The sequence below is a fragment of the Porites lutea genome, chromosome 11 (genome assembly GCF_958299795.1).
Source record: "Porites lutea chromosome 11, jaPorLute2.1, whole genome shotgun sequence".
In the NCBI taxonomy this organism is placed as follows: Eukaryota; Metazoa; Cnidaria; class Anthozoa; order Scleractinia; family Poritidae; genus Porites; species Porites lutea.
Window position 1 is genome coordinate 24,278,953 of NC_133211.1, and position 22,500 is coordinate 24,301,452.

General features: G+C 36.0%; 1 protein-coding gene across 1 annotated transcript in view; it reads right to left on the reverse strand.

The window, feature by feature from the left end:
• The window catches only part of LOC140952802 (clustered mitochondria protein homolog), a 36,961-nt gene that overhangs the window by 998 nt on the left and 13,463 nt on the right, over positions 1-22,500 (reverse strand). Inside the window, exons 10-49 of the mRNA XM_073402249.1 lie at positions 22,285-22,331; positions 22,101-22,144; positions 21,668-21,727; positions 21,128-21,171; positions 20,732-20,824; positions 19,749-19,840; positions 19,567-19,643; positions 18,742-18,767; positions 18,418-18,465; positions 18,050-18,122; positions 17,427-17,518; positions 16,823-16,863; positions 16,373-16,427; positions 16,217-16,295; positions 15,942-16,056; positions 15,711-15,780; positions 14,857-15,040; positions 14,638-14,706; positions 13,944-14,005; positions 13,568-13,645; positions 13,289-13,359; positions 12,110-12,182; positions 11,732-11,798; positions 11,134-11,186; positions 10,942-10,983; positions 10,774-10,831; positions 10,592-10,685; positions 10,375-10,451; positions 9,741-9,850; positions 9,343-9,394; positions 8,981-9,077; positions 7,762-7,804; positions 5,849-5,929; positions 5,020-5,145; positions 4,376-4,461; positions 4,053-4,088; positions 3,400-3,493; positions 2,637-2,720; positions 1,688-1,747; positions 337-434 (exon numbers count right to left, since the gene is read on the reverse strand). Of these exons, the coding sequence (XP_073258350.1) occupies positions 337-434; positions 1,688-1,747; positions 2,637-2,720; positions 3,400-3,493; positions 4,053-4,088; positions 4,376-4,461; positions 5,020-5,145; positions 5,849-5,929; positions 7,762-7,804; positions 8,981-9,077; positions 9,343-9,394; positions 9,741-9,850; positions 10,375-10,451; positions 10,592-10,685; positions 10,774-10,831; positions 10,942-10,983; positions 11,134-11,186; positions 11,732-11,798; positions 12,110-12,182; positions 13,289-13,359; positions 13,568-13,645; positions 13,944-14,005; positions 14,638-14,706; positions 14,857-15,040; positions 15,711-15,780; positions 15,942-16,056; positions 16,217-16,295; positions 16,373-16,427; positions 16,823-16,863; positions 17,427-17,518; positions 18,050-18,122; positions 18,418-18,465; positions 18,742-18,767; positions 19,567-19,643; positions 19,749-19,840; positions 20,732-20,824; positions 21,128-21,171; positions 21,668-21,727; positions 22,101-22,144; positions 22,285-22,331 (2,951 nt within the window). The remainder of the gene's footprint in view (positions 1-336; positions 435-1,687; positions 1,748-2,636; positions 2,721-3,399; positions 3,494-4,052; positions 4,089-4,375; positions 4,462-5,019; positions 5,146-5,848; positions 5,930-7,761; positions 7,805-8,980; positions 9,078-9,342; positions 9,395-9,740; positions 9,851-10,374; positions 10,452-10,591; positions 10,686-10,773; positions 10,832-10,941; positions 10,984-11,133; positions 11,187-11,731; positions 11,799-12,109; positions 12,183-13,288; positions 13,360-13,567; positions 13,646-13,943; positions 14,006-14,637; positions 14,707-14,856; positions 15,041-15,710; positions 15,781-15,941; positions 16,057-16,216; positions 16,296-16,372; positions 16,428-16,822; positions 16,864-17,426; positions 17,519-18,049; positions 18,123-18,417; positions 18,466-18,741; positions 18,768-19,566; positions 19,644-19,748; positions 19,841-20,731; positions 20,825-21,127; positions 21,172-21,667; positions 21,728-22,100; positions 22,145-22,284; positions 22,332-22,500) is intronic.

Sequence of the window (22,500 nt, forward strand, 5' to 3'; positions counted from 1 at the left end):
CCAAATATAATGATTTCTCGAGTATGCATCATGGCGTGAGATCTTGATCCTAAAACTCCGCCAGTAATCCATGTTACTCCCCATTACGACGAGGTTTGACAAGCCCCACGGCACTTGTTGGGTTTTTAGGGGAGCGGAAACCCAGACGGAGTACATGTGTACCCGCAGAAAAAGCTATCAGAGCAAGGGGGAGATCAAACTCAACCCACATAAGGTGCCAGTGTGGGGACTCGAACCCAGGCCACATTAGTAGAAGGTGAGTGCTCTAACCACCGCTTTACTTGCTTTCCCCATACTCTTGGACTAGCTTAACAGTTACAACCTTCAATGGCTTACTTGACAGGTGAAGTGCTTGAGGGAAGTACCCCTTGAAGACCACTTATGTAACCCATCAGCTGAGATATGTTCTCCTCATCAGGCCTCACTGTGGCAACCTTAAGAAATTGGATTAAACTGATAAGCATTACAGTCACTCACTAAGAGGAATCTTGGTCATGTGACAATTAACATTAATTTCAGTATAACTTAACCCATTCGCCTCTGAGCCGCCATGCCGATTCCCGTCCCTTCTACCGCTTGAGACGTCGTCAGTTTTAATAATCAAAAACAACTTTGTCCGCTAACTTGGGCAGAGTGAATTTATGTTTTCCTAGCTCCCCTAAGACTATGCACCTTTTGGTTTTTAAAAGAGATTAGTAACAGAAATTTTAACTAGGTGGCAATTAGGCATTTCCATTTCTGTACAATCTTACCATCTTAGTAGAACTGGCCGGAAAATTGAAGTCTTTTCTAGATGAAACATGCTGCATGTTTCAAATTCCGGAAATTATAAAGCTTTGAATAGTTTACATTCACCCATTCGCCCCGAGAAATTCTGCCAAAGAACGCGTCTTGAAGCTAGTCGAGCCGTTTTCTGGTCACTGTTGTGCTATAAAGAGCGAATACTTACCATAAAGCCATTTACAGGTCGTACACTTCACGGCCTTCCGATCCAGATGCAAAATATTAGCTTGTGAAGTTTGGGCATACGCAGAAAGCAAAGTTTTTGGGTTTAAAAGTGACACAGTAGTCCTGACTTTTACTTTTCGCTTTCTTTCCTCCCCTCTTTTTTTCGCTTTTCTTGCCTCTTTTTTTTCCTTTACTGGGCATTTAGTAGACTTCATTTTGGTGGGGAAAGTTTTTAAGGAAAATTTCAGGTCAACATTACATGGTTTTTTGCCATTTTCTCTGGTGTCCTTGACTGAATAGTGTTCTTTCTGGTCTGGCTTGAAAGATCTCAACCTTAAACACATCAGAAAAGTTGAGGCCTTCAAAGAATAAAGGAGAGATTTAATGATGGTTTGAAAATTGCAAAATTTATAAGGAGTTGTATGGAAAACCACTGAGATACCGGGGTGCCAAGAACTGGTCTTCCAATACAGATCGTTTCAATCTTTGCGGCCATATCCATCACTACTTTTTAAGATATGATTCTAAAAATTGACTTGCTGTGAGTTATTTTCTTGAGCTTTACCTATTCCTACTAATTTTTCCTTGAAATACATTGTTTCTAAAGCCTTTTGTGTTTTTTTGCTTAAGATGTGAAAAACATCACAAGTAACAGATGACCACGAGAAGAGTATTTTTCTTTTGACAATGTAATATTTTTTGGCCCAACAGCAAAAATGAAACTCAACAGATAACTCACCCCTGATGTTTTTTTATTATCTGCATCTTTGGATATCCCTTTTCCCGCAATTTCATTCAGCTAGAAACACGAAAAAAGATAATCTTAAACTGTGACAATCAATACGGACGAATCAAAATGTACCAATGACATTTCAAGTCTTCATAGCCTGAAATAACATCATGGCTTAACTGACAGACGACCAATAATATCACAACTAATTGACCAATCAGGTCATTTCACAAAATGACAACTTACACATGAATTTTCAGAATTCTTGTGTTTTCACAATTCTTGTCAAATTTGACATTTATTTTCTCGGGCCTCCATGAGAAATAGTCTTTGGTGTTATTACAGGTAACTAATTACATCTACAGCCCTTGAAAAATGTAAAACAGTTTGCGACATTGTTTAAATTATTCTGGTACAAGGTCTTTGTTCACTGATAATTGAAATTACTCAATTTCCTGATGGATTTCGTCTTAATACCACTGACTACCGCACAGGTTGTCGAAACGTCAGTCAATGTCAACAACAGTCGTATTCAGGATGATTATGCCTAAACCTACTTACAGAATGACTCCTGGGTTCAAACCCTTAACAAAACACCACAAGCTTGCAATCTCACCATTATAATGGATACAAACATACATACTACGTTTATTCAAGATGTAAAGAAGCTTATTTACAAGAAAAACATAACATTAAAAGACATCTTGAAAAGGGAGTTGAGAGGTTAGCCCTATAATTAGAACTCCCAAACAGAAATAGAAAATGCTAAATAAAAAGATCAAATACAATACAATTGAGTCTTGCGCTTTTAACATACAATTTGAAGGGGTGATATTCTGAGCTTTCCTTTGCGCGACTGTCTGCCTCGCCAAACTTAAAATAAATATTGATTAATGCAGGGCTTTTACTAAGATTTCGAGTTGCCAGGATGTGCGGTACAAGATGAGACAATACATACCTTTTTCTGTATGAGAACAGCTTGCTGGGTGCAGTGTTTGAGGTATTCTGAGCTTTCCTTTGTGCGACTGTCTGCCTCGCCAAACTTAAGACAGAATAATGTAAATAAATATTGATTAATGCAGGGCTTTTACTAAGATTTCGAGTTGCCAGGTTTATGCAATTATAAGGCAGGGATTTGGTTGTACTTTCCTTTTGTTTTCCATGAAAGTTGTCTAGGGTTCTGCTCATAAAAGCCAGGGGAAATTCCCCCTCCCCCCCGCCCCCCCACCACCCTTGATTAATGCATTGCAGTGTAATAATGTAAGGGCCAGTCAGTGAGACAATACTTGCAGAAATAACAATATCAGTATCATGAATCAAATTTTCTTCATATGTTTTGGAGAAAATGGGCTACATTCCTTACTAAGAAACAGAAACCCTTAAAAGTCTATCGATTTATCTGGGAGATTTGGTGATCCATATGGGAAACCAAGATATTGGTGCCGTATCCGGGAGAATGCCAGATAAACAAGGAGTGTTGGCACAAATCTGTCAACTATTCTGGACCTGCATTTGTTCTGTCCAGTGTGAAGTACTGAAAACAATCACATCAAAGAAAGTTTAACTTGCACTTCCCTTATGTTACATAACAATTTGCAGATTCTCAGTCATAAACAATCATTTTCATGAGGCTAGAAAGTAATACAGATAAAATGAACATGCTTGTCAAATTCTGACAAAGAAAAATATATTATGATATTGAGTTCATGTTGTTTTTTTACCTTGCTGCTGTAAATGCTAAAGGCAGTCTTCTCTGCATTGAGCGCAGCCCGATAGTCATTCACACAAGCCTTAGCTCTTGCAACAAGATGGAAGCTAAAACAAAAATAACAAGGAAGATTGTACCAGTAATACCAAATGACAACCAATCAATGAAGATTTACTTGATAAATGTAGCCATTAGATCAGCATATTTCATCTTTTGTTGTAGAAATAGGAATTGGGATAGCCCAGACTTAATGCAATTTGGATTTTTTTTGTTTTGTTTTGTTTTGTTTTGTGTTTTGTTTTTATTTTGTTTTAATTTTTTTTTGAATAATTCAATCTCAAGCAGCCAGCTGTAAATTGCCTATACGTAGCGAGATTTACAACTGTGCATTCAAAAACAGAAATAAAGTTTCAATTGAGTTTACTATCATTATCATCATCATCATCACTATCATTTTTATTAGAATAAAACAGGGCAGAGGAGTTAAAAAGCATGAGGATAATCTGTTTTGATGACCTAACATTGCTATACAATATGCCCTGCCAAATATATGAGACTGACTATCCTGATAACAACTATATGGAAAAGAAATAATGGACATCGGCTCCAACTTCAACAAAGCTATATCTTGTTAAGTACAGAAAAGGAAATACAAACAAAAAATACCTCATGGCTGTATGGACACTCTCTGGGCCATGGTACCTAGAAGATATGAAAAACTTAGTACATCAGGAGCAACAGAGCGTTTTTACATGACATCACGGCGGCCATATTGGTGTCCCAAAACAATGAAATGGCAGCCATGTTAGTGTCCCACACCAATCCTGCGAGAGTTGAACTCTTTTCTTATGTAAAAACTTTCTTTTCTTCCAATAAATTAGCATGGATGCTGGCCATGTGAGTGAAAACGCACTATAGTGCACTTTCATTCAAACTAGTAAATTATTCAAGATGGAGAGTGTTGAAGTTTGTCTTAAAGTTTCACTTACTTCAGCTGCACATCCAGTGCTTTTTCTAAGAACTTTTCAGAGATCTTGAACTCTCTCTGCCCATGTAGGATAAGGCCGATATTGCTCTGATATTTAAACAACAATTAATCAAGGCAGCATTAACACAAAGAAAATTTGCCACACTTTCCATACTGATTGAGGGCAGTACAAGAGGATACTGTACTGCACCCTTCAACTATTTCCATTTTTCGTTGAGACCCTTTTTACAAGGAGGGAGGGTTACCCTGGTGCTAGAGTTACCCTAGCAAGAGGGTTACCCCAGCACTTGCACATTTCTGTTTTTTTACATTACGTGTTTAGAAGGCAGGTAGGGTTACCCTAGTAGTTGCCGTTATGGGTAGGTGGCCGTTGTAGAAAGGTTTAAACAAGAGTCAATGTATGGACTGTCCACCGGGACAAAAAAAGTGGCGCTTACAGAGAGGTGGTTGTTAGTGGAGGTTCGACTGTAGATTTTAAAAGATCATGAAAAGAACAGAATAATTTAAGGAACTAAACACTTTCTGAAAAATAAAGGCCGCATGACAATCAGGATTTCAAAGTACAACTGGCACCTAATACCCCTTGTCACAAAAACCTTTTGACTACTATCTTGGTTTCTGATTTCATTACAACACTCTACTTACATCAAAGGTTGCCATATCAGGATGTCCTTCTCCATACACCAACACAGCCAAATATCTTGCACGATACATGAGTTTAAGAGCCACAGAAGCCATGCCGGCATTGTGGCAGTACAGTGCAAGATGAACCTGCCAAGAACATAGAGACTTTGACAAACACTGTCTTCTCACTCTAATTTTGGTTTTTTTTTAATGGGAATTTTTTATATAAGACTCAGACCATTGGAGATGTTACAGTAAAAAAGCTGCCCCTCATTTTTTAACCTACCTTTCTGCTCCCGCCCCCCATTTGTTTTTAGTATTTCCTGCATTTTTTGTATTTCTCAATAATATAAAACAATCATTTTGAACTCTAGCTGGCAAACGAAAAAAATCATTTTAAACTGCACATTGGTGATTGGGCCTCCTCCACCACATTTTTTTGTAAAACGATGGACATTCAGGGCCTTACAGGGCATGTGCTGTACAATGCATGACATCATTGTATTCGCAAACCTCTGTTTCTATCTGTCACAAAAAATGGTAAGCTGACATTTTTATGAAAACTCCATTCTGGGGATCATTTTTGAGAACCTGTTCCATGCATGAGAACATTAGTATTTGAAAACCTCAGTTTTCATCCATCCACACAAAAATGGTAAGCTGACATTTAAAAAAAACTCCATTCTGGAAACCACTTTTAAAACCTAGTGTGTTCTTGGTGTCCAAAAACACCCTTCATGTGTGAAATAACAGAAGGCTAAAACAGATTTTAAACATCCCCGTTTTCAAAATATCCCGGTACGTATGAATAAGGACTTAATGTAGAGCCTTCATGATAACTAGAACTCACATAAGCGATGATTGTGTCTGGGTGGTCCACACCAAAGATTCTCTCGCAAACAATTACAGCCTTTTTCTGGTAACTTACAGCCTGGAACATAATACAATATATTAAATTTCAATTAATAGGAATACCAACACCATGCAAAACTCAAACAACTTACAGGGATATACAAAAGCATGACATCAATCACATTCTTCAAGCAGTCAATATGAATCAGCAAATTGAAACATAAAAAGTGCATTTTATTGGGATAATCCGGCCCAAGATCAGTGATTTGATATCACTCTGATCACAGCACATCAAATAAAGGAATCGATGAATCCTTTCTCAGAGTGTATTCATCGATTCATTTGATGAACTATATGATTAAAGTTATCTCGGATCATCACCAGAAACCCATAAGGGGTTGAAACGTGTAACTCGCGTTCAATGCTTGTGAATATTCATTTTGACCATATTTGGAAATCTTAGTGACGGATATCCTTTTTCAACAAAATGGCTGCTGCGCGATCACCATGCAGATGTTTTAAGACAAGAGTTCTGCATTTCAAGGTTAAAAATACACCGTTAAAAGACAAAAAATGGAAAGAGAAAGTTCAAAAGAATGCTCAGCTTTCTTTTTGTGGAGAAAGGGAAGCTTTTCATCAAGAAATCGTCCTTCGAGGAATTCAACCTTGTTTTCTTCACGGCGGAGCCCATGGTCTATTTTGAAATGCAACCAAGTCAGCGAAGTTTTTGCTGAATTTTCAGGTACATTTTGCACTCTATGGCCAAGACAATTACGTTTTTAAAAGGGAATTTATGCATTTTTAAATGTTTCATAGACGTTTTATAAATTTTTCTCTTCGGCGCTAAAGAAAAAATTACAAAATGTGCCCTGATTTGAGATGGATTTTGTGTTGAATTTTGCCACGTGCTTAGCCGATGCCACTTGCGTGAACGGATCCACGATCCAGATAGTGTTTTCCGAATTGCTTTAAAGGATTAACTTTTTGGACTTTGAATAAAAATTTTCAAGAAACGGCTTCTCTGTCTATTGTTTTGAGTTTGTTCAGTCATAAAATTAGCTCAAAACACGATCGTGACTACAACATCTAAGTTTAATTTAAGCTTTTCAAATGCTTCTCACATTCATTACAAGCATCACTTTTTGCGAAGATGTCAGGTTCAGGTTTGGACACTTTCGATACACAGCTAATGAATTTTATTCGAAAACATTTTTCACTGTTTATTCTAGACTTTTAACATAAAAATTTTAAAAGCCTATTTGCAGTATAAGTTTACTGTGCAGAGGGTCAACGAGGCATAGTTTTTGAAGTGACAACTTCAAGAAGTTGCGAGGCCGTCAATGGGTTTCATAATGTTACGTTTGGCCCGGGTGGTAAGGCAATAATATCCTGCTCAGTGTTTCGGTAATATTCCTGGTTTCAACCTTTAAAAGCTTTCTCGGCTTTCGGGAGTTTTTCCCCCGTTTGTCGACCATTTTTTTAAGCGGGCGCGGGAACCTGAAGGAAAATTATGTCACGTTGTTTACGAAGTTTGATTGGTCAGTTATCTCTTCTTCTCGTTCCAAATATGGTTCTTTCGAAAATGAATAATCACGAGCATTGGACAAAGCAAACATATGAGAGTTACACGTTTCAACCCCTTATGAGTTTCTGTCATCACTCAATGCCGATCTGTTAACTTACAGCCATACCAAGAATGTCTTTAAAATCTTAGGGTAGCCAGGATGAATAAATTTCGATATTAAATTTAAAATATTAACTTTCAGTTAATGAGAATACACAAGACTGTGCAAAACCTAACGGAAGTAAAGAATCAAAAAACTTACAGTCATACCATGAATGTCATTTATTAAATTGTTAAGGCAGCCACATACGAATATTAAGCAAATTTAAAAAAAGGGATGTTGCTACCTGGATAGCATCTTCTGCTAAGTAATGTAATCTGGCAACTGCCCTGTTGATAGGGAAAAAAATCACATTCATAAATCATCAGGGCCGGGTCTAGAGCACAACACAAATTCAGACAAAGGCTTAAAAAGAAAAATTCAGTTTAATTCTTTTCCTCTACAGTTTAATGATTGGAAACGCTAAAAAGAATAGAAAAAGTTATCTAGGCAAGAAAATGCTTTTGAGCAAAAGAAAAAGAAACCCCAACTAAAATTTAACCTAGGCTTAGCACTAAACCGACGTTTGAACAACTGTGCACAGGAATATAAAAATTAATCCCTCCATTTTTTCGTCTACTTTGTATTGTGGATAATAATGTACCTTAAACATGAAGTTAACAAACAATCCAAACTTGACACTGCAGTTTTTTAGTTTCAAAATTTTACTTCATAAGATCTGAGAACAAGCATTTTGCTTGAAAATAACTTTAAACACTTTTGTTTGGGCCCTACAAGAGTAGACTGTTCACAGTCCCCTATTTTTTCATGAGATCGTCCTGCCATTAATCCCCCGCCCCCTAAGTAGTTTTGACACTCATGAAAGATGGCGGCCCGTAACGCAAAGCGCTTCATCTCGACGATCTCACGGAAAAATAGGGGACTGTGAACAGTCTACTACAAGAGTTATATATGCTTGTCGTAATTAACTCACCAACAAATGAGAAAAATTTTAAGTACACTCTGATTTTGGCAGTAGGCTACAGTTGATCCTAGGAATGCCTCATACCCCACCCCCCTCCCCCAGCAACTTAACTTTTGCCTCTGAGTGACAAGAAAAATCTTAGATTATATGCACAAAACTATTATTGCCACCTTGGGTTTCATGGGGTTCCAAATTTCTAGTTCCTTAAAATCATTCACCAAGGACAACTTTGTAGTGAAGACTGTGAACAGTCGCTAACTTTCTTGAATACAAGCAGGGTAGCATGTGCGAGTAGCAAAGTCAGAAGAAATAGGAGTGTATTTTGACTGGCAAGGGAAAAAAAATAAGTCTTTTCGTTACATCTTTTGTCATCATGTCCTAGTCCCAGTCCCTTTTGGCTAAAAACACTGTTGTTCCGATGCTGTCACTGTACCTGTGAACTCAATGGTTCTAAGAAAAAAGGCCAACTACAAGCAGTCTACACCTTGTGGTCCCAAGTGGTGTGGCTTAGTGTTCACTGTAGTGTGGGGTGGAACTCTACCTGTAACATGTGGCAATGTCAGCATGCAAGGGGCCATACACCTGATGAAAAAGGTTTAAAGCTTCTACCATGAGTTCATGAGCTTCTCCAATAAGACCTGGTGCAAATCAGAATAGAAAAGAGATGCAGAGTTGGTTATGAGTTACAGTTGAACTTCAATATAACAAAGGGCCAAGAGACTGGCAAACAATGTTTGCTATAACAAGGTTTCATTATGTCAAGGTTCTTTTCCAAATTAATATTTTACTATTTCTGGGGTAAAAAAAATAGTTCGATATACCAAGGACTTCATTTTGTGGTAAAGAGTAATCACACTCAGGCTGTGTTTTGTGGATACTTATTTGGTTGTCAAGAAAACCTACCTCCCTGAAGACGGCCTTGAGCTGCTTCAAATATGGCTGAAGCATCATATGCCTGGTTAAAAATAAATACGGAACTGTTAGTTATCATGGCAAGAGATTAACATTGATACACTTAAAGCTGTGAAAAAAGTGTTTTGACTAATTTGACTAAAATGTTGTGTGTTTTGGCTTTATTTTTCCCTCTCTTGGTTCTTGTTGTAGTTTCAGGGATTGAGTAGTCTTTATTTTCTACCATTTCTGACTTGGTGCTATATATTGCTCCTAGTCATGAATGCTCATTTTCTAAGTGGAAACATTTAACAAGCCTTGTTACTCTTAGGGCAAACTTTGCAAACAATACGTTTATGTTTAAAATGAGTTTTGATAATAGAACAGCATTACACAAAGATCAAAAGTACCTTAGGATTGGTATGTTTAACTACTGGAAACAGGTTCATGATGTCATCTTCAGTAAATGTTGGGTATTTCCTACTTTCAAAGTCATATTCTCGCAGCAAGACCTGTACACCTGTTAATGAAAAGTAAACAAAAGCATAATGATGAGTTAATTCGCTATGGTTAATATAAACTTTGGGAATTTACATGCAACATTTTGGAGCCAATTCAAATGTTGCCACTGTTGACTGTTTTTCTCATGATAGAGACTCCCAATGTAATAATTAACCCAATGTTCCATCGCTTATCGTCATCAAGCATTAACATTCATTGTTGGCATAACATTAGAATTGGAGAGCAAAGCTAGCCAAGTGGTGGACTAAGGAGGGGGAAAGGGCACCACCCTTTTCTTCTCCCCAGACCACTGCTCAACTTGCGTTAATCTCCAATTTTTTTCACTAAGTCTCTTTCCCCAATGCCGAGCCTGGTCCCAGGTTGCATTACAAATTGAGATGTTTCAAATGACTGTTAATTTATGCGACAACACACTAACTATCTGTAAACAAGCTAATGACACATATTCACATCAATTCCTTACGGCATACACTAAACCATGCAGACAAGTTAAATATTACCAGTAATGTGGACTTTTATTACCTGTTCTTAAACAGAAAGACCTGAGCAATGAAATTCTGTGAATGCGATACTTCAGGAATGCTCCATCACTATTTTTACTGCAATCAACCACAGAAACATGCAAAGTGATTTTAATACTATTGAATTAATAATACAATTTATTTCACTTCATGAAAACACCATACATTACAACAGCTGTTAGAAATTCAGCAGAAATGAATGCTACGAAAAGCCATACCACGCAAGTTCAAATCCAAAGTTCTTTTTTGTTTCTTCCTCAATTAATTTCCACAAGTCCTCAGGAGTAAGGGTAGCCCAGGCCACAGTTGAAGCTGTAATAGAACAACCACTCACATAAACAACAACCTATTTTTACAACATTTATTCCATGACAAATGTTATATGTACTAACAGTTGTACCTCCATTTCCCTGTGTCTTGACAGGCTTTCTTTTACTCTTTTTCTTTTTATAAATGACCTGAAAATTATAGAGATAAAATAAATATTTATTTAAATCCTAGGATCTTTGAGGAAAAATAACCATGACTGTCTAATCTTGAAAAAATCCAAGAATGCTGTAAAATGTACCTCTTCTGCTGGAAGATGAGGCAAAGGACTTGGATACAAACTCTGCAATAAATGTTTCAAGTTGTTATAAAAATGAGATCAAGTGATGATAAAATGTTTTTATCATTACGGTAACATTTCAAAGCAATACACGTATTAATTTTATTTCGACGTGATCACCATAAACTGGCCATAATCTGCAATTAAACTCACCAGAAAGCAATTCAAGAAGTGACTAATGGCAACTGAAAGTGTCCGCAAAGTGGCTGAAGTGAAACAAAGAATAAACATCAAAACAAAAATTAGCTTAGCTTCGCTAAAGGAGGCCTTTGGGAAAGCACTATTTTAATCAAAAAGCACTTTAAAGTGTTCCATGATATATAGGTTGCATGGGAAGTTTTAATAGGCAGCCATTTTCATGATGGCATTATTCAACAACACGACTGAATGATTCTGATATTTTGTATTCAAATGGTGTCATCATGTACAATTTTGTCCTACTAGTTTCACTTTAACAGAGAAGCTTCAATCGAAGACGACATTGTCGAGACATTCAACTTCAGAGAACAAAATAATCCACACCCCTCCTCCCTCCCCTCTATTTAAAGTTTAAGGTGTTTGTTGTTTTCTAAAGACAGCTTGAACAGCAACACAATATTGCACACAAGGAATGGGGGAGGGAAAGACTTATCTTCTCCTTTTGAAGTCGGTAAAACCTAAGAAAGGCCCTTTAGGGCAAAGTACGTGTCTCAACTAATTTTGTCTCAGATTGTAGGTAAATAGCCAAAAAAATAAGCTTTGTGTCACTCACCACTCTGCATATGAACTTTGAATAACTGCTTGACAGTCCTTATAATCATCTCCATAACAGCAATTTTCTGAAGAAAAAATCCAAATGCATGACCTATTGCAATGCTGTAATCAGATCTAAACAAATGACAAATCTTCCAACATAAGAAATGTCGTGACAACAGTCTTCCCAATAGACCACTTCTGAGTTCCAAAAACTCACTTTCAAAATGAGACGAGGTGCAAAACCTTTCTTGTGAAAATGGTTTCATTTGCATGAGAATAACAAATCATTTTCATATCAAGGGCTTTGTCCTTGGTGTCGCTTTGAAATAGAGGATGAAGGCAACTCAGAAGTGGCCAATTCAACCTGTAGATGTCATCATAAGATGATACTCACATGTACATGTTCTAAATCTGCCCGTAGGGACAAAATTGATGCAACTTTTCCTAAATACCTCATGTTAATGCCCCTAAAAACAACATAAAAAGTCTGTATTTACTATGTATTCACAGAAATTGTAGCTATCACAGGAAAAAATAACGGATTCCCATTTTTGGATATTTTAGGGTATTTAAAGAATACCCATCAAAATCCCAAATTTGGTAAAGTGAGACAAGTCCCAACCGGGGAATTTCCAACCAAGTTCCCTGATTGGGACTTGTCTCACTCTTCCAAATTTGGGATTTTTGTGGGTATTCTTTAAATACCCTAAATTATCCAAAAATGGGAATCCGTTGTTTTTTCCTGTGTATTAATAACAGAATCCCTTCAATTAATTGAGTGAGTTGTTTCAAAGTTTTGTATTTGAGGATCAGATCTCAAACAAAGTAATGATGCTTTATTCTTCTGCAGAAACGTTTATTTACTGAACAAGGTAATTCTACATTTGTTTGTCTCTGAAGGCATCCACACAATCATAAGTTAAGTAATAATCACGTGCACAAGAAGAAATTAAACCATTAAAGGGCTATCAACCCCCCACATCTTAAAATCTTGAGTCATGATGCACAGCACATAACGTCATTTATTTTGTACAAAAATACTCATTGACTCTGATCATCACAAATGGTTGCCATGACACAAAGTGCACAAAAAAGATGTTGTTGGCATTGCAGCATTTGACCTGATTGGTTTACTTCCCACCAATCACATTATTGCTTATATTAAAAATGTCATATACCAGAGTTTATGAGGAAATGTTCGAATTTAATTTCATTGTTGGAAAGTCGAGTCTACAAGAAAAGGCAAACTTTGGCGATTGTCTGGGAGCTAGATTTCAGACTCTAATCTGGAGACCAGGAGATACTGTCTAAAATCTGGAGTCTCACGGACTATCCGAAAGTGTTGACAGCACTGCTATTGTTGAGCAGTGAAAGGAAACAGTGTTATTAATTCTTATTTCTGTTACAAGCAGATTTGTAAAAAATACCCCCTCTTCAAATAAAGCCCTTTCACTCCAAGAAAGTTGTTCCAAATCGCTAGTCTGTGGGTGAAATCTTATGGCAACCAATCAAAATGGCATAATTTTTTGAACAGAGCTTTTACAGTCAAAAAAAGAAGGGTTTTAAGCATTACCTGTTATGCATGATGTCTGTTAACTGTGAACCATCAAGCGGTGTCTGAGATAAACTGATAAAATCCTCAACCTGACAAAATTAATAAAAATTGCACAGGATTTCAACTCTCTTTTATTTCAGACCTTGTTGTAGGCCTTTTTTGCCTTAATTTTACACTAGTTTGGTTAACCCTTAAACTTAATCTCTCTATTTAAAAACAAATCCAAAAACAACATCATGACATCACTAAAAGCACTGTAAGTTAAACGAATAAATACTATTTACAAACAATCCTTACCATTTTTATAATTACAGTTTCAACTAAAAAGTCAGATGCATCTTGTACCAGTAATTTGTCACAGGACAGAGCTCCTTCCTAGAGATAAAGTTTAAAAACACAATCAATTATTATTTAGCAGCATTTTCTGTCTTCTATGGCTAACATTTTATCCAGGGTTATTGAGACTAACTAATGAGGTGATTCCATGGTAAACTCAATAAAACGTTTACACGTGTAAACAAAATATGTCAGTGGCTATAATTTTCAGAATGTAAAAACAGTTAGTAGCTACTTGTAAATTTACACTAATAACAATTTTATTATTGGCCAAAAAATGTCTTTATGTTGTGTTAGAATGTTAATGGACAAAAAGTTAATGCAAGTTTGGTTTCACCTCAGAAGATGCATGCTTTATACCAGGAGCATATATATCGGGGTTAAATCTGATGTCAAATTCTGAAATAAAAAGAGTATTGTTAGGGAGGCAATTTAAGCTTGCAGTCTTGTTTTGAGATAAAATTTGAAACCGAGATTAAATAAATGTAGCCCTCAATGGGTAAAATGGCTGTTTTTCTGGACTGTCAATTAAATGCAGTCAAAAACTATACCTTTTATACATGCTTCTTTCTGTACAATGATGGTTTTTTCATGTACAAAAAAAGCCAGAAGCAACATGGCATTTAACACCATCAAAACAAACTAGAGTCACTATATAATTAGGAACACAATGAATGAGTTTTCTTGATGTTTAACTCCCTTAGTTTATATGTACATTATTTTGCTATCTTAGACTTCTTAATACTGAAATTTATTTTTTTGCACGTTCTGATTCAAAAAAATTGTTAAACAACAACTCCATGGATTAAGAAGTCCTTGTACATAATTTTTTACATTAATTATACATATTTGTAATTTTTTTTTTTTTTTTTTATCATCTAGTCATAATTTATGCTGGACTCCTTTTGATTCCAGCCAATGGCTGGTAGAGCTACCTTGCCTAAATATAGTTGACTTGAATTGACTGGAGAAGGCGGAGAAGAAATAAAGAGAGAGTTAATCTGCAGAAAAAAAAAGACTTTGGTAACAACCTGCATCATTGATTGATCCAACAGCTTTAGCTGCTGACTTGATTGCATCTGCAGAAATGTCACTTGAATCTGGAACAATAAAACGGAAAAAAAAAACACTGTTAAAATCTGTCTGTTTGGGGACCACTGTCCCAGTACTCCTTGTTTCCACCCTGATCACAGCTAATTATTGTAACAGTCTGACACAATAATTTATTATTTGCAAGTTTTAAATTTCACCTGTAGCATTTGCAGCAGATGACTCTGTGTGATTGTCTTGACTTTCTTCAGCTTCTTTAACAGCTTCTTCCAACTTTGTATTCTCATTGCTATCTTTGTCACTGCTATTAAGTCGGTTTTTGTATGGACATTCTGACTGCTGCTCACCATTGGCTTCATCGACTGGCTTTTCTTCATTTTTGTTCTGATACAAAAATTCATTAATTACAACAATCTTTACTTGGCTTTCAAACAAGTCCAATGACACAACTTCAGAGTTGGGTCATGAAATATCGGTTGATCTTTTGTGAGCAACATCTCAATAATAACAATTGCTAAGGTCAGTTACAAAATGTAAGCAAGCTACAACTAGTCAAGTTACAAGGGGCCAAAAAAGACATGTACATGTAATTAACCGCCAGCATCAAGTGTAGTTACCCGCATATCATTTCAGTTGTCATAATAAGGAGCTTAAGCAATGACGTTTTGAGCGACACACATCAACAGGAAGTGAAGCATTTTCCCTTTTAGTATGCCTTGAAGCTACCAAATTTGTATTTTTAGGTGCCTTTTCTCTCATAGAGACAATTTGCCTGAAAATTTGGGCAAAATCACGCCCCAAGATTGCAAAAAGGCCACTTCCAGTTGATGTGCATGGCTCAGAAACGTCATTGCTAAAGCTCTGTAATATATATTCAACAGTGCAATAAGCACCACTCTTTCACCATGCAATAGAAAATTTAAAAACTAAGGGGGGAAAACAGGAGGGATTTATATTTGAGATACACAACAGGACTGAAAAGTGGGAAATATCTAGAAAGAGTACAAAGTTGCTTTTAAAGACAAATTTGACATTTTTTTTCTTTTCTACAAACCTGCATTTCTCTCTGTTTGGCAGCCGACACATGCATGGCAACCAGTTTCAAGAAAAGTACATAGCGGAATCTAGGATAAAGTAGATTGAAGCAAAAATATCCAATTACCATCTATTCAAGAAAAGTCAAGGCTGTTTTTAAGAGGTTTAAAACGATACACTGGGATCAAAAAAAGACGCTCAGCCATCACAGCAAGGGAAAAAATTAACAGCACAAACTTCCAACACTTACGCTATAAATCCTTCAATCATCTCAGGTCTTAAGCAGCAAAGCTTGTGTTTATAAGGCCGAGGAAACATTGACTTAGTCTCTTTATCATCAACATTATCAGATGCTTGTTTGTTTTCTGTGAATTAAGATAGTTTAGTCAATGTCAGGCAATCAAGTGTGGATAATAACTATTACTATAAAAGACAAATTTCTGAGATTTTGCTGGCAGGCTAGTTTAAATTATAGACAAAATAAAAATTATTGTGAATAATTAAATTGAAGTAGCTTTCTTGTACCTCCAAGAAAATTTGCATCTGGTGGAAAAGTTCTGAAGAGATCCAGAATGTAGTGTCTTCCATCAGCTCCAATGATTCCCTTAAAAATAAAAAGAACCAGTATCTAAATAATGTTCTTAATGTTTCACACTGAGGAATAAAACCTTCAAAGTTTACCTTGCATTCCACTGAAGAACACAAATCAACTTCTTCGTCACTGGAATTTATAACCCTGAAAATAGACCACATCACATCAGGAGAAAAGATAAAAGTGACACTTAGATCAAACTACTAAGTGTTGGTATCATGTATGAATACAACTTTGGAATTTCAAATCAGAAGCCTTTAGTGTTGCTACCATCACATGAAAAAGACCTTCATAGCCTCTGTAAGGTGTACTATTTGAGTGACCAGTGATTAAAACATACACTGGTAATCAGCTTCATACTTGTAGTCTAATCTGCAGGTCTCTATATTATTACTGTATTATTAAACACCCTGATGAGGGACACTTGAGCAGCATCCACCAGCAAACTCTCAGCCTGTGTGGAAAACAAAGTGGACTGGGTAGCCAGGTGACTAGCTCAGCTGAGTCCGCCTGAATGAATGAATGAATTTAACACTCACTTGTGTGGCCTTATTCTGATAGACTTGCCTGCTTTACTGAGCTAAAATATAAAAATAATGATAACAAAATTGTTAGTTAATTGTCAGGTAATCAAGAGCATTCTAAAAAGCAGATGTAATACTGTGCAATATTGACTCACAGAAAAAGGAATAAAATAAAAAAAATACAGACGAATCAGTTGGAACTCTATGTATCTTAGATGCTGTAATACGTACAAGTCTTTATCTCGCATGAACCACACCATAATCAGTTTTATTATATAAACACCAATGAAATACCAGGTGAGCTTTCGTGCGAAAACTTGATATTTTCACTAGTGAAAATAACATGTTATCTTCACACGTGAAAATATCACCGTTGCTATGGCTACATAATAAATCGGGCCTTTCACACCAAAAAACTCTTAAAGTGAAACGGTTTGGTATTTCATTGGTGTATCTCTGTGCGGCCATGTAATATCCTCTATATAACACTTTCTTTTTTACAATAAATTTTACTTTTATGAACAATCAACGTAGAAGTGTTGCTGAAGGTAGATTAAACAACCATGAAAATGCAACTCATTTTGCTGGAGACTGTAATCAAAAGTATTTTCTTAATTACCAGCTCCAAGAATTTGTCATGGCTTGAAATGCTTTTGCCTGAGTCAACAGAACCATATACAACAGACTGCTCCTGCTCACGCTGAAGTATTCCTAAAGAACAACAACAAAAAAATTATATGAAAAATTATATGTATATCTATAACCTAATTGGAAAGGAACTGACTGGATGACATGAAAAGTTGATACTAACATATTTTAAATAAAATAAAGTAAGTCTGATCATTTCAAAAGCTGAGTAAGTCAGCCAAAATATTTCAGTGGAAAGCTGTTAATTTTCCAGACAATTCCTTTCAATTAACAAGGAACAAACATGACAGTTTTATGGTGGCAAAACACTTCCCAGAATCCAAACACAGCCCCAGATTCCAAAAATACTTCCAAGAATATGAAAACACTTCCCAGAATCCCAAAAAACATTTCAGAAACCAGATTCTGGGATGTGTTTTGGATTCTGTATTCTGTAAATTGGTATTGTACAAAGCAAAACTTGAAAGTTTAACTCAAGTTAATCTTATTGCCATGAATAGGGCAAAAAATGAAAATCCTGGAAGTGTTCACAACAAAGATCAATTAATTAGAACACAACAGCCCTATTATTGTAAGAAGTGAGCACTTTCGTACCTGGTATAATTGACTGAGCAATCACTCTATAACCTCTGTAGTCCACAATAACTGTACTTAGAGTGTACAGACTCTGCAAAGGGAATTTCAATGTGTTAGCTAGCCTTAGGTCAACTCAACTTTCTTTGAAGAAGATATCTAAAGGAGAGTGCTGCTCCTCATGTACATATTAATTTAACAGTTACTGATCGAGTGACTCCAAATCTAATGTCAAATTCTCTCTCTGATTATGAGCAAACTCAGAGAAGACTGAAGGAGAATCTACCAGTTGATCTGCTATCACTTGGGTTTTATTCCAGGCACCTCTACTATTCATTATTTCATTATTTATTAATTTATAACTTTTATATGGCCAAGAAATAACCCACCTGTGTGTCTAATCTATTGTAGGCCATCACACCTTTTAGATCTCCACCCTATCATAAAGATCAATCACCAAATTAGCTTCCTGTGAAGTTTGTTAGGTACATTTTAACGTTTATTAGACAATGACAGTAGCTTCCCTCAATTTACTGCAGAACATCATCAGAGGATTACAAAGCTTCTCAAACATTTCTACCATTAACACACCAGTTTTTGCCACATTATCATTTTTAATAATAATTTGTAGGATATACTGAAAGACTTCATATGAAGTATTTATCATAACTTTTACTACTATCTCAAAACCCATTGTAACAGTCCACACTTACAGCAGCAGCATAAGCAGCCTCATCACCTGGGAATAAATAAGTATAACATCACTACAAGGTCTGTAAATACTTTCAAAGAACAAAACTATCGTAAACTTGTTTGTGTGCATATGTGTGCATGCACGGTGGATGTGTATTTTAGTGCTCATCCCTGGAATTTACTTTTGTTAAATTTGGCTGATGACTGGTCTGGTAAGCATCAAATCTCTCAGAAAAAGTAACCAATCAAGTCAAGGGATTGTAAATCTCTTTTATTTCCTTGTACTTAAATATCATAATTTTGTGGCCAAATGTTTTTATTTGTGGATAAAATGATCAGTGCATACATGTTGATTCTCCACACTACCTGCTTTGAAAAGCTTTTGCTAAATGTAGGCAGTGTGTACGTTACAGGTCAAAATTAAATTCAGGTTAAAATTTTTTTACCTAACCTAGGTTGACAAAGGAAATTGAGAATCAGCCTTGGTTAAAAAATTTTAAGCTAAATCTTATTTTGACCTGTAACATGTATGTATTATATTTCTTTGTTGTGAATAAAAATGCTATTTTTGTTTTGTTTTGTTGTTGTTATTTTTGCATTTACATCCAAAAACCAAGTAATGCTAAAGTTGGCTATAAACCACATCAATTAAAGTGGTATGAACATCTTTAACCCTTCAAACATTATTATCAAATTTTAAATTCTTATTCACAGATCATAGCTATTATTCAAGTTATCACCATCTCACAAAGCACTGATATGATGAAGGAGAAATTTATGACCACTCCTATGGCTTAAAGGCACAACGTTTAAGTTTAAAAAGAGGAAAATACAGGTCACTTTACCTCCCAGTTCTTGGAAGTGGTCTCTGCTATCAAATGCAAAGCTGAAGAAAATATTGTTCCATATAAACATTCTCTTCCTGCAAAAGTGGTACAAATGAGAATCGCTCAGTAAAATAATATTAAACAACAACAACAAAAACAATATGAAAGCATAAGGACAATATTAAAGTGACTTTTGTTACTTTTCATCTTCTCCAGGATTAATAGCCATTACATTTCCATCCACAACAGCAACAGCCCCTCTGGTCGCAGCTGCCACAAAATCACTTGTGATCTGATAACAAACAAAACCCAGCATGAAATCTTAAACAAACTAATCATGATGATTTAAGTGTAGGGTGAAACAAGAAATGACTCTCTAGTTCAATATCATGAGTAGACAATTATTGACTCACTGACTGACTCACTCTCTCATTGACTTGATTGGCTGTCTATCTTAAATTCACCAATTGACTGACTGACTAACTGACCGACTGAGAAATCTGAGTTACTTAATGACTAACTCATCTGACTGACTGACTAAATGACTGAGGGACTGACTGACTGACTGACTGACTGACTGACTGAATGACCGAATTATTGACTGACTGACTGACTGACTGACTGAATGATTTACCAGCTGACTTAAAACTGACAAACAGAGAGAGATAACAGAGTATATCTATTGTGCCTTGAAGTGCTGACTGGTTGACTAAGTGGCTAATTGACTGACTGAGTGGCTGACAAACTGACCTCAGTGGCCAAGTGAGTGAATGACTGACTGACTGATGGACGGACTGACTTGCTGACTGGCTAATAAACTAGCTGACTACTAACTGACTAACACAGAGAGAAAATCTTTACTGTGCGTTGAGTGGCTAGCTAACTGATTGACTGACTGATCGATGACTGATGGCCTTGACAGTGACTCCCTTTTTCGGCGGCCATTGCAAACACCCCTTTTGAGATAAACCACTGAAAATTCACAGGTTACTCAATTTTAATATTGCTCTTTCAGTTTCTGCTAATAAAATTTTCCAAAAGCGAACTCTTTTCATGTTTACAAAAAGTTGATCAAATGACCAGCTATTGCAAAAGGCCCATTGATAATCAATAGTGTAAACTATTTAAATATAATAATAATATTATAATAAGACTGGCCAGTTGATTCATTTACTGAACATACCTTAAAGATAGCTCTGTCTCTCAGAAGACGTTGTTGCATTGTATCCTTTGGCAATTCCCTTGCTGACTGTAGCTCTTCATTCCAATCACGAAGCTGCGCCCAAAAACATATCAATAAATTCACACATACAGTGCTCAACTATCTAGTATAGGATGATCGTCGGCACAATATTGTGCCGACGATCATCAATCCTTAATCCTAACAAAAAGAAGATTGTGCAATTGGATCTACAGAATATAGAATAAAGATTCTGTAAAGGAATCAAAAGCTTGTGCATGCTAATAAGTTTTCTTTCCTGGGATTTGACCTAATTTACTCTAAATATCACTATGACAGGATTAAGTAACTCTTTCTTCACTAAGAATGTTGCAATTTCAGGTGAAAAAAATCTCTAACCTGTCCCGGCATGTGTTCTTCATATCCAATTCTAATTGCAGCAGCTGAAAAAATTACAATAGAAAAGTTTCCATCAGCGTAACCCACAACTATCAAAATATCAGCACTGAAATAAGTTAAGCCTTTGTATGAAATACACAACTGCTTAATCATGTTATAATAAATTATTAATTTTGAAATTCTGGTGCTACATACATGTATGCATGAAATAATTGGACAGATGGGCCTGATGGCCTCAGTACTAGGAAATTTGGACTAAAAAAAGATCATGGGGTCAACTCCTATTGAGATTGTTTCTGAGTTACCTGTACAATGTATGTGGCACTGACAGAAAAACGTCATTCTCATATATGATGATGTATGGTCATCAATCATATGATTTACTATCCCATATCACTGCAAGTATAATATGCCACCTATCAACATTCCAGTCCTAGCATGTACTAATCTCCTGTGGGAAAGCATGCAGGACTAGTATCCAGAAGGTCACAGGTTTGACAGAAAAACATTATTTTCAATAATTTATTATGAAATACCTACCATCTTCTGCCCTCAAAGTGTCAATAGTGTGTTCTGCTTGAGGAACAGCCCATGGAAATACTAAAAAGCAAAAACAACAGATAACTGCAGTGAAATTTACTTTAGTTACATGTCACAATGAAATGCAGCTACATGTAAACATGAACTACAGTATATACCTACCATAATTATATTTCCAAACAATTTTTTAATGGGAAAACATCATTTCCAGACCCAGGCAATACAAATAACCATCATCATCACTGTCAACCCTTAGAAGGCCAAATAGTGCACAAGGGATCAACAAGCTGCCTACTACAGTTCCATGAAGCCGGCAACCACTGAGAATTTTAATCTGGGACTACTTCTTTTTGTTCATTCCCCCGCAAACCATCTTTTAGGTAACAAGCAAACATGGGCCCAGAAAAAATTTCTAATCTTAAGATTGACAAACCTTGATAAGGAGTTGGAATAACTTCAAGTGGATGTCTTTTTAAACTGAAAGAAACAAGCAGCATCCATAAGATTGTATTTTAAATAGGCCCTTCACAAAGTGAGATCAACTCTAAAATAAAACCATTCCCCATTTTGCTAAAACATCAAGATTAAGGTACACATATTATTATATGTAGCCAAACCTTGTCTTCTGCAGTTGAGTGAAGTTTTTCCTGAACATTGGACTGAGCTAGAAAGAAGGCATACATGCATTGTCAAAAGTTGAAGCTATACATTGTACAATGCATGCTGCAGTTCTCTTAATATCTTTGAGGATATAGACAGTAACTATCTTAGTGCTTAGAAAATTAAAGGGTGTCATCTGGTTATCTAGTTAATGATACAAAATAATCGCTCAA